General features: G+C 35.6%; 1 protein-coding gene across 6 annotated transcripts in view; it reads right to left on the reverse strand.

Annotated features, from left to right (window-relative positions):
• The window catches only part of CORIN (corin, serine peptidase), a 138,607-nt gene that overhangs the window by 109,265 nt on the left and 16,678 nt on the right, over positions 1-12,664 (reverse strand). For all 6 annotated transcript variants that reach the window (XM_065060831.1, XM_065060829.1, XM_065060828.1 and 3 more), the window contains exons 2-3: positions 11,055-11,199; positions 1,390-1,833 (exon numbers count right to left, since the gene is read on the reverse strand). In XM_065060831.1, the coding sequence (XP_064916903.1) occupies positions 1,390-1,833; positions 11,055-11,199 (589 nt within the window). The remainder of the gene's footprint in view (positions 1-1,389; positions 1,834-11,054; positions 11,200-12,664) is intronic.

The following is a 12,664-nucleotide window of genomic DNA, read 5'->3' on the forward strand; positions in this document are numbered from 1 at the left end:
GTTTAAGAAAAATCTTTTAGCAAACAGAACCTACAGAACTCTGCACCATTCAAATGGCCTGTGAAGTCCAGGGGATAGAAGAAAATATTGGCAAATCATTGATTCACAGTATGTTACTATTTTTGAAACCTAATTCATGAGTGAGAAAATAAGTTATCACTGAAATGGCCTGAAAAGTAATCTCTTCTGTGCATGAGGTTTTTTAAAAAACAAAATCTTACTCAAAGGTTTTCCCTACTTGTACTTCCCTCCAGAAAGAACAAGAAAAAAAAGACATAACAGAGCTATTTCCCAACTTTCATCTGCCTATTTGATGATGGAAGGGTGGGGAAAAACTACTGAAGGGAGAATGCTTAAAACAAACAAACAAACAAACAAACAAACAAAAAACAAACACAGCAAAGCTAATAATTTCAGATAACTAATATCAGGTCTTATAACTTCACTGAGCACAGAATCCAATAGAGGAATGACACACAGACCTGCTCCTCAAAATAACATATAATTTAGTGGCCTCTGAGAAATTATCCCCACCATCAGGTACAGTATCTTCATTTTCATTTTACAGAAATTTTAAAAATACATTTAATAGAGTGTGTCACTTTTAGGTCACTATCTCATCTACTTCAGATCTCTCTATAACTTAGAATAAGTTTTGCTTGTGCTCTGGTGGGATCAAGAGCAAAGAAATGATACGCAGTTCAAGAGAAACAAATTCATTTGAATACGGTACCCTAGTGTTTCAGTTGTTAGCAACCCAGTATCAGGGAACCTTTCACTACCACTGGCAGGATGAATCAATAAAATTATTGTGGCACTAATGAAATGCACCTACTTTCTTAGTCAAACAAAACAAAACAAAAAAAGGCACCTAAACCTGATCCTGAATCACAATTATTTGTTATTATTCTCTCTAGACATTTTGATTATAGTCCTCAAAAACGTCACTGGAACTTTATTACTACATAGAGAAACTGCTTCAGATTAGAGAATAATTTCTCTGTTGACACAGAAAAAGTTGTAACTGTAATTACTTCCCAAGTTCAGGGTGGTATTTGTCACATATATAATTTTAAAGAAACAGAAAATGCAGTCTACAAACTGAATACAGCTTGCAATAACTCATTTTCAGCCTTGGTAAGCATGCATGAATATCACCATTTGAAGGATGTATTCTAAGTATTGATATCTAGAAGGATTTATTGCATCTTCCTCAATGGAGTTGATCAAATATTCTGACAAGAAACCAGTTGCTTGCAACATGGAATGTGCACAACAAACTAAATTATCAAAAGGGACACATTCCTCAGAACTCATGGGAACACACTGGGAAGCATGCCAACAGTATGTTCTGTCAGAATTATGGAACCAAATAAAATGCAGACTTACTTTTTCTCTGATCCATTTTTTGTGACACAGATGGATGGGTAGGACTTAATACTGGCAGAGTGGCCATCCTGTCTGTGTTGCTAAAGGATGCACCTGTAGACCACAAAGTAGCCTCCTCCGCAGTGGAAAATACCTGGGTGTCATCTTCAGACCCCTCTGCCAAGGCAGCATCATATGTGGGATGAGGACTGGCTTGAGTTGTGAGAGCAAATGATTCTTCCTGGAAAGTGTTTCCGAACATACTTGAGTTCTTGTTCATTTGGTCAATGTGGGATGAAGGCATGGTGGTCCAGGAAGAGTGCTGTGTGCTGAGATCCATTGTGGGATCAGTCTTGGGACTATTTTCAACCATGTTTGGCAAAAGAACATCAGATGTTTCAATGTCACCATTAACTGTGAGGACCTCACTTCCATTTGAATAAAAGCATGTTTTTTCTAACACCCCTGGAAGAAAATAAAAGAAGCACCAAAATTACCATCACTTGGAAGGGTGTTACCAATTTGGTTTGGAAGGTTAATAACAAATATAATGGCACAGATTAAAAAAGTAATATTTATTTCAAAGTTAAAATTAAAGGGAACTAAAGTTAACAATTTTATGTAGCAACAAAATAACTGTAGCACATTGAAACAAAAGCTATGACTACTCTAGGATAAATAGAGAAACATATAAATAGAGAAACAAATGCTTCCATTAAATAGAGATGTTTTAATCTTACTTGTAGTACATCACTGAACTCTTACATGTTCATAGAGTGTAATTCCAGGGATCTCCAACATGCATTCATTCTATCATAGTGTTAACAATATTGGCAATACTATTTTTTTTTTTTTAATATTTAATTGTATCTTCTCTTCTTTTCATAGTAGCACCATCTTTGGAAAGCTAATTCTGAAGCTTCAAGGGAATCAATACATTTTTAATATATTTTGTATTCACTAATATTTAAAATGGAAAGAGGTATTGTTTTTCTCTATATAGGATTATGTATTTAACTACCACTACTAAATATAGATCCAAGAGTTCTTTGTCACTCTTCTCTGATACTGGATTTTAAATATCCAAATTTTTTTTTTCATTTATGATATCATAGACAAATATGCACTTTGCTTAGTTGTATGTGTTGAACAGTTGCATGTAATTATAGTTCACAAATCAAAACAGCTGCATAACACTAAGGAGATGCATTCTATTAATCATCAGGGTATTCAAACTAAACAGTAAGAGAATCTATTTTTAATCTGTGACAATTACAGAAATATTTAACTAATCTAAATAATATAGAAGGTATCTCAAACATATATAGGACACATAACTTGGTTATCCTTAATAAAAACTACAAATACTAACTCAATTTTTTTTTAACCCAATATATTGGAGTCATGTTTCACGCTAGAAGAGAATCATCACTCTGTATCACAATATAAGAAGTTTTTGGTAAACAGCAAAAGCAATTTTTGCCACTACCTAATCATGTAAAAGAATTGAACAATATTAATAAACACAATTCTGCTAAACTTGGTTGCAAATAGTGAAAAGGAATCCCTTGAAACATACAATCTCTCAACTGTTTTTAATTACCCTGGCAACAACCGGTAATTTTAATAGCTTTTCTTGTTACCTAACACTGATATTTAGGAACACCTCTCGCATTGTTTCAAGACAATAAAGTAAAAACAAGGGAGTGAAGGATATTTGTCCTTTCAAAAATGGGACACAAATACAACAGTCTTTCCTTAGACAAAATTTAAATAAAAAAAAAAGCTTAAAACATGGCTTCCTCCAGCTGGACTCCATGTGGAAAGATGAGAGGTTTTCTGCTTACCCTTTCAGCTCCTTTTCTTCTCTTTCACCCTTACTGCTACCTACAGGCCCTTAGGCCAAGAAGATGGTCGCATCTGAAGTGCATTATCAAGAATTCACCTCCTGTTTTTCTCTACAAATCCTTTGAACTCAAGGCGAATCACACAGATTCTTTTTCCACTCTGATATGTAAGTTGCTTTTTCCTAGGCTTTCATATTGATTTGATCCTTCATTAGCTGCTCAGTACAGATGACTCGTGAGTCCACACAACACTCACCACCATTGTTTTCAGATTGGTTATCGTGTTTACCAAAATGGCTAGTTGCATCATCACCTCTCAGGCAGGCATCATTCACCTGTCACCACTCCAGACTCTCTCCCTAGCCAAATCCACTGCTCTGGCACCATACGCAGCCTGTACCCACTTGGATACCCTGAGCCCCCTCCCCTGCTGTTACTGAATCCCTTTTCTTAGCCCTTCATGAACTCTGCAGCTAGATTAAATCGGCTGACCAGTCCGAAATTCAAGGACTGAGCAGGAGGAAATCTTTATCAATCACAGCTACAAGTAACTAACAATATCAGAAGAACCTAACTTCCAGTTACAGGGTGAAGTGATTTTGGGCTGGAAACTTCATAGGTAAGAAGAAAAGAGGACCAGAATGGCTAAGAAGGGGCATTTTCTTTTTCATCTAGTAACCTTTTTCTATAGCAACTGGAACCACCACAAAAAAAAATTGTAAGATTCCTGAAATATAATGGGGTTTAATGCAATAGTTAGCATTTGAGATTTACTATATCCTAGTTTATCCAGGCTGAGTTGTTTTGGCTCCATTGTCACTAACTGTGAATAAATCTTTGTGTCTGACTTCTACTAGAAGAACCCAGGGGAACTTTACATCTATACATGTTAAAGTTTCTGTTCTTCTGCCAGCAAATGTTCATGATTCATTGGGATTTGGAGGAATTTTATGTGTGTATTTTACAGAAGCAACTAAATATCTCCCACCTGCAAATTATTTCAGCAGCAATTTTTTTTTTTTTTTTTTTGCTTGAGTCCTCTGGTTAGACCAAACAGGAAAAATGAATGTGCTCCAGTTTCACAAATAGGGACCAGTAGTAATGTGTTTTGCTAAAATCTAAGGAATTGTGACTGAGCATGCTCAGAAATTGTACTCACTCATATGTAGCTTTAATTAGATGCTTTGATTCCAAATAAAGCTTTGAATCTATATGATTCAGAAGCCTACTTTGTTTCAAGTTTCAAACTCCAGTAGGGTTTTTTTTTTTAGTTTTCAAAAAGTTAAAATAAGCTTCTTTTTTTCTCCTTTGGAAAAGTGCATAATTTTTTCCATAACTCAATAATAGCTGAGGGGATTTTTTCACGAAAAAGCCTGGAAAAAGTTGGTCCCAAAGAGCTACGAATAATGCTTTAAAATTAAAGTAAAAATTATTAGCTATTAATATATCACCCAGCAGAATAGCAGGCAATACATTACAAGACAGGTAAACTCTTGAAAGCAGTTTAAAAAAATCTTTTGGTTTAATACAGTGGACCAATAAATACCGCTAAAGAAAATATTGAAGTTACCTACTGGATTCTATCCCCTCCTCTATTAGCCTTATTTCATTCTTTTTCTGGAACTACAAATAATAGCTATGTCTAACTTAACCCATAAGGTCATCTACTACTGTCACTGAGATTCCCAAATGCTTGTTTCCTTCTTCAACCCATCTTTCTAACAATAACATTTTTTATTCTATTTTCACTGTTTCCTAGTGTTAACAACTCTCCTCTCATTAACCAGTGTACCACACAATGAACCTTTTCTACACAAAAGCACCCTCCAATTGTGTCATCTCAGCTGACAATGAGTAGTATTAAAATTTTTTTAACAGCTTTTTCCCCCCACAAAATAACATGAACCTCGGCTCTGGTGCATATGCCCTTGAGACAGGTAGACACAGACCTCTCTTTGGCATTCCCAACTGACTAGCTCTGGATGACAACTCCTGTTTCTACTTAGTATGGTGAGGCATTTGGATCACCTTCCTGAGTCACCCTGTTCTCCCCTCAGGCTTTCCTCCTATCCTCTCATCTTCCTAATGCATGGTAGGGGATTCAAGCACTTAATTCCAGGCTACAGAGTTCACTCTCTGGGCCAGGCTCTCATTTGCTTTGATTTTCATCCTTTCCCCCCCTAAAAATACTAGTGTATATCTTCAATCTTAAATTAAGCTTACTGGCGATTTTGTATAGTACCAAAAGCCCTGCAGGAACTATTTAAATTTTAAGATATCTAATAAAACAGTGTGATGCTTTGAAACAGTCAATTCTTTTTTAATGTCTAAATTACTCTCTATCAATGTCTGCTATGAGCCATGCAACAAATAGAGAATATGCATTTTATTCACATATACATGCACACTACATCCAACTGTTCTTCAGATGTGAGTTCATACAGCACTGTAGACAGTAAATCATAAGCCAGAAATTTAATTAGTTGAGAAATAGCTGTAAACATTTTGGATTTGTGCCTCCAGGTGCAGCTGGACATGTCCAGATGACGGAAATATAAGGCGTGCTGGCCTTCATTGCGTTTGGTACAAAAATGAGGAACTGGCACCAAGCTCACTCAGTTTAAAGTGATGCTTTGCCAACAGTTTTACTGATCATTTTCCAGTCACTGTTCACTATCAAAGAATTAATGTTTTATTTAAAGATCTGAAATGGACAGTTATGAAAGCTGAGAAATAGTCACACTGTTCAGGCTATTAAATTGAGATTTTGGCAGTGAATACTGTGGGTGATTTCTAGCAGTTCACAGCAGGAAATCTCAAAAAGACCAAGTTTAAAAAGCTAATGCAACAGAGCAAAGCAGCCTACCAAAGTATGTGTAATGGATGAGGCAGTTACACAGGGAATAAAAGACTGGTTCGCTACTATAACTAGCCAGCATGTACCCACTGAGATTTCTTCTGCAAGGTCTGTCTCTATGACTCTGCACTCTGAAGAAATGGGCACATCACTGGAGGCCCCATAACACACCAAACCATTGCCCATCAGTTGAGCTGCAGTAATAGACTTCATCCTGCTCCTCCTATCCCAGAAAGACACTACCTTAATCTGCTTACCAGCTGCCTAAGGGGCCAAAATGAGGCCAGCTGTATTTTTTTTTTTTTTTTGGCATCTTGAAAGGTGACTTATTCAAATAATGTATCAGTTCCCAGAAAAAATGTAACTCAAAGTAGACTTTGTGGAAGGCATCTTTTAAAGAAGCTGTAGAACGAAGCCACGCTCCTAAGGTCCTGTGCAGAAAGGAGAGATCTTCCCATTCATCAACTTCTGGCTTTCAGGCAACAAAGCATCAGCAAAAATATCAGGATCATACTAAAGAGACAGAGGGGAAGACAGTAGCTACTTTTCATATCAATGGCTGTTGTTGCCTGAAAGTTCCCAGTTGCAGCCATAACCCTGTGGTCTAATGAAAAATCTTATCTGGTGTCTTTTTTTCCCTGTCTCTTGAGAACAATGTGTCATGTAACTAGAAATTTTTATTTATAAAGCTTTTCTTAACCTAACAAATGAAATGTAATATACACATAATGGCTCTATTGCAATTCAGAAACCAATCCTGAACTCTGTGCCTGCGTTAAACACTCACTTTGCACTGGCTAATGAATAAAGCTCCATGGGCTCCTTGGGAACCAGTTATGCCACACCAGAACTGACACTTCAGTTACTGTGACCTTTTGTCCATCTGTGCTAGGTGAACTGCCAGACTTTCATTATTATTCTCTAGGTCACAAGAACAATTCCTCACTGACCTCAGTGATATGTCACAGCAGATGTTTTGACCTCAAGCTGTATTCACAGCATCTTTTTTTTTCCCCCAACATTTCAGGTCTATCAGTAAAAAAGGCTTGCTGGACAAAATTAGTTTTTATAGAGGGGTGAAATACAGGCTGCTCTGGGATACACTCCTTCGGAGTTTCTCAATAATATACCTGTGCTGGCAAGATCAAATTAAAGAACTGGCAGATCATTTAGTTGATGATTACCATCTTCCATCAGAAAAACTCCCAGGACCAAATGGTTTGTTTATATGTTAGTGTTAAACTCCTAATTTTAGACAGCTGTCTTACAGCAAATATTGCCATTGAATGACAATGGAATTGTTTATATTTCACACTGATTTCACAATTTTAACTTATGGATCTCCATGGTGCTAATTACTTTACATTTTGAGGACATGTCATATGCTTCAAGTCTCAATACCACTTGAAGAATTACCAGCACCTCCACATGATTCAGGGATCAAGATCGTTTTACTCTAGAGTATAACTCCCTCCAACTTTGATTTCCTCTGTGTGACAAAAAGTTCCTTATGGGCCAGTACAGTTGGGTTCCCGAACTGACAGAGGAGTCTTGCCATATGCATGTTACTTAGTGAACGTGGAGGATCCAACAGACACAAAGCTAAGCCTAGCATTTTTACTGTAATGTAGTTTTCCTGATGTTTATTCTGTGAAGGATACACAGCTCCTTCTGTGTTCTCAGGAGGGGAAGCCAAAGGAGAACACAGGTCTCACAGACTGTATAATAGAAATGATCACTGTTCAACCAGTGACATGCAAGAACATTGACAGCATCTCTCAGGTGGACAGAATATTGCTACAAATTTCTCAAACAATAGAATGATCTGAGAACTGCCCAGGCTGGTTCATACTTATACAAGGATAATACAAATGCAGCTATTAGAGTGAGCTTTGTTTTTAGGAAGAGTAAGATGAAAATCCTGAATACAACCTATCACACATAACACTTGTACTAATTTCCTCTGAGAACCAAAATTAATCTCAAAATATGTGTCAGAGCCAAAATGTAAACATGGCATGCTGATAATGTAAGGATGGTGGGCAAACCAAAACCTTGGTTATTTGCATATCCATAGTGAACAGTGCATCTTAGAGACTTTAATTGTAATCCTCATTCCCATCACTGTTGACAGACTAACAGATTTTTTAAATACTGTTTTGCAAAATGCTTGAATGTCTGCCATTGTGCACAGACAAAAGGGTATGCTGCTGGCCTGAAAGTCAGGCATAATTATTTGATGTGGTCCTGCAGTGTGATCATATGCCTAAAAATTCCATCTGGACTGTAAAAGTCTGACATACATGAAACCATTCTTCATGTGTATCACAAGACTTGTTCTGAATTCTACAGAAAACAACAGACAAAGCATTAGGGGTGGATAGCTGTTAAGAGGAGGTGATAGAAGACCACACAAGTATGAGTTGAGGATACTGATATAAGGAATGGGAGGAATGAGATATCTATCATGGAATGCATTTATCACTATAAAATAATTTCTTTTCCTTTATGGAACTATAAGAATAAAGTATTTTGTTTTCCCAAATAAATAGCCACAATGACAAGCAACTACGGCACAATAAAAAAAAATTAATTTGGTATAATGCTCACCAGTCATGAAGGACTGTTTAAAAAACAATGTTTCAAGTGGTTTAGAACACTTCCTATCTGCAAGGAAAAGAATGACACACCTCGAGCTGGATATTCTCTATTAATGCTGTATAACTGTACTGCTCTACTTTCCTCCTTCCTCCCCTGCCAACTTTACTGATTCTTCAACATCAGAGTTTGCAATGATGTGCAGTCAAGAAAACAGATATAAGGAAAGTGAATAGGAAAGTTCTAAGGTGTATACACACTTTTTCATGTGTATATGCCCTATTTAATTTTAAAAAAAATTTACAGAAGGAAAAGAATAATTGCCTACAAATTTACCACTGGAAACAAAATAATTTCTTGCAAAATACAAAAGGCTAATTTTCTGATCAGTTCATTACCGAAGTCAAATCAAAAAAGTTCATAAGGTTGTAGACATATACTGGAGCTCTCTATATTTCAAGCACCAGTGAAAGATATAACAACCACAGGATTTAACTCTTCCATTTCAGGAAAAAATAAGAAGAGTTTTTCCTATATATCAAGCAATTTGTGTTAGCCTGTCAGGACTAACAACACATTTCTTACGTTGTAAGTGATCATACCAATATTAGACTGTAACAGAATTCAGTTATTATTGATGTGAAATGAACATGGAGTATTCTCAATAAACAGAACAGACTCTGTTATATTACACACACTTTAAAGATGCCCACAGAATCTGTTCACTTAATTCCAGTCATCAGATATATTTGTTTCTAGGCTATCAATACACGTAAAATAAAAGCTGCTAGCAGAGATAGAAGAATACTAAATTATAATCATGCTTATTCAAAAGATGCTGAAGGGAATTTTGTCAGTTTTAGATTTGAGTAGTAACACCAAGCCGTATTCTTCACCCTACAGTAATTACATTGACTTAAGAGGAGACAGTCACGATTTTCGCTACATAAGTAGGATCGGAACACATCCCATTTCCCCAGAGGACTTCATGCATTTTCATGAGTGTTATGTTGATACATGCCTCAGAGGAGGAGATTGAGTAGAGCCAACATAAGTACACCTGCTTTTTTATCTGCTTTCTCACCAAAGAATGAAAATCTAGGGCAGGGGATATGAAGGATACAAACTGAATGCTAAACATAAGTAATGGCATCAGATTTCCTAATTGCCAGACTTACTTGACCTTAATCCATTTCAGACTGTTCTGATTTTAAAGATGCATCCCAAGACCTACTTGTCAATCATAACATTCAATAGCTTTGAGTTTTTTTACTTCCATAACTTAAGCTAAATGAAAATAACAGGCCTACAACTTCTTGTTGCAAATCCTTTACAGACTGAATTGAGAAAACAGATTTAAAATGTCTTGATTTTGACAGTGCTGAAGGTGCTATTGAGACATGTTCAGTTTGCTCCTGTGCTTGCTAACTGTTTGATTGTATGATGTGTATTGGAGGTTTTAAATAGGAAAATAAATTTATATCTATATACCTCACACATTACCCCACTTGTTACAGATGTGCTTCTGAAGTACTTAAGGAAGCTCAACTAGAAAATATTCTCATTTAAAAAAAAAAAAAAAAAAAAAGAAAAGAAAAAGGTAAAAATCCTAGAAACACTCAGCATTGAAAGCAGGACAGGTGCTTTAACCTAGCATTACTGTCTTTCTCATGTTGTAGCTGAAGCAATTTAATGTTATGTCAGCTTTCCTAAAGGTAACAAAGGGAAGGCTTTTAAAAAAATTATTTGTAATAAATTATTACCTTTTAATTCTGTAACAGTTAGTTAACAGACTAAGCCATTATGAAATCAAATATATCTGGAACACGTTTCCACAAAACATACTTGGGGTTCTGCATTGATATATACTTCATATTTAGAAGAAATGAACACATTTTTCCTTAGTTGAACAGTAATGCTTTGTAGGCTGTTCAGAAAGATTTGTAGCTGTTTATAAATCAGTTTTCACCTGACAATAAAAATCAGATTTTTGCACATCAGTGCATGACATAAAGGGATGTCTTCCATTCCACTGACAGTGATCTAAAGTTCTAACATAATTAGCTTTTTGTACTTGTAAAATGACTGCTAAAAACCATCCACATACTACATGCTCAAAGTAGTGTGCTCCTCAAAATGCTACTTTGATAAATTCAGAAAAGGTTTCCTCTTCAGTACTTTAAATACATTTTCAACATATAAATCTAAATAGCGTATTTCTTTCTCCCCACCAAACATCATTAAGTCACTAGGTAGACTAGTTTGTTAGCTAGATGTGCCAAGATGTATTCTTTATGTCCACAATTACATTAACATTTGAGAATGCAGTCTCAGTTTTAGTCTTCTTAATTAAAAATGTGTCAATTTACTCCATTAGCACTCACCTACAAAGGTAAGCAGGATCACCAATAAAAGGATAAGGGCACAGATGCACGGAATCAGTATTAGGAGCAGAAGTCGAAGGAACTTGGCAGAAGCCAGTTTCTGAGAGCAACCATCGCCCATATTATCCTCATCTGTTCCTAAGACCTAAAAAAAAAAAAGAGCACACTTTTATAATTCTCCTGTCAATTTGTAACTGCTATATTTTCAGCAGTGGTCCTCCTCATTACTCAGAACAACCATATGTTTTAAATACATGCTATAAATGGCTTTTAGATTCTTAATGAAAAGTTTCATGTAAACTTTCTTTTTGGTGGACAGCTTAGTGTAATCCATATCATTTAGTTTATTTCACCCAGTATCCACAGACTTACAGCTTCATTGAAATTTCTAAACATTTCTGATGAACTAGAAGTTGAATAGGCATTTCATTCAAAAAAATGTAAAACACATAATAAATGTAAGCAATAAGGCTAAATACAGTTTATTTTCTACTTTAAAATAATCCATTACTAATTATTCAAGAGCTCCATGTTCTTAAGTTTCTTTTATTAAGGAATCAAGCAACTATTATAATCTTTGTTTTAAGTTACAACAAAATTGATAAGGACTGTTCACTTATTATGCACAATAATGCTGTCTCTTTACAAAATTATAACTTATCACAGTATTCTGTAGAGTTTGCAACTAATATTATCTTTTCTATAAATGGAATATAGAAGAATAGAGAAAAACTATTTTCTGAATTCAATTGAGCAGCACAAAGTACAAAAATTCAAATGTTTGCAGAAGCCTAAACATGTATTCAATGTATATCTTTTTAAATGTAACTCCATTAAGACTATGATCTCATATACTGAAAAAATGTCACACTTTCTAAAAAAGAAACAAAAACAAAATTCCAAATGAATATTTAATAGCAGGATTGAAACTGTTGTTATGAAGCAAATACATCTTTGTTCAAGATTGACCAAAAATAATTACAATTTTCCCTATAAGGTGAAATTGGATCATAGGATTATTAATTCCAGACAATGTCTTCCCAAATGATGACTAGTAGTTTATCCGTTTTTTCAGGAAGATCAATCACATTGAATTTGGTTGTGACAGGATACAAGAGTGTAAATGCATCAATTACCCTGACAGCCTCTCCCCAAAGAACCTTGAGAGACTGAGCCCTACAACATATATATATTATTAGTCTTGTAAATGTCAGTCTCTGTGGGTTTTCTCTTTGGCTGACGCTGCTGTATGTGCCTTTCTGTGAAGAACAGGTTAGCAGACTGACTGGCACAAACAGAAGGTGAACTATTTATTAAGGAATTGCTGCACAGAGACTAGATTTATATCCCTCCAGCACCACTGGCTGTTTCACTGCCTTGACTGAGAAAACTGTAGGCATCAGTAGGATTTACAGCATAATTTTCCATCATTCTGCAAAGTCTCTTGTTCCAGAATGGCACAAAGACTATTTTATAAGGAAATTTCCTTGCCCGTAATATTAGAATTATAATCTGTTTCTGATAGTCCTCATCACTAGACACTGCAGACACTGTACAGACAACAGAATGTAAGAAAACTGCATTTGTGCAGTTGAATGTACCTTTTCTGA

The sequence above is a fragment of the Columba livia genome, chromosome 4 (genome assembly GCF_036013475.1).
Source record: "Columba livia isolate bColLiv1 breed racing homer chromosome 4, bColLiv1.pat.W.v2, whole genome shotgun sequence".
NCBI lineage: Eukaryota > Metazoa > Chordata > Aves > Columbiformes > Columbidae > Columba > Columba livia.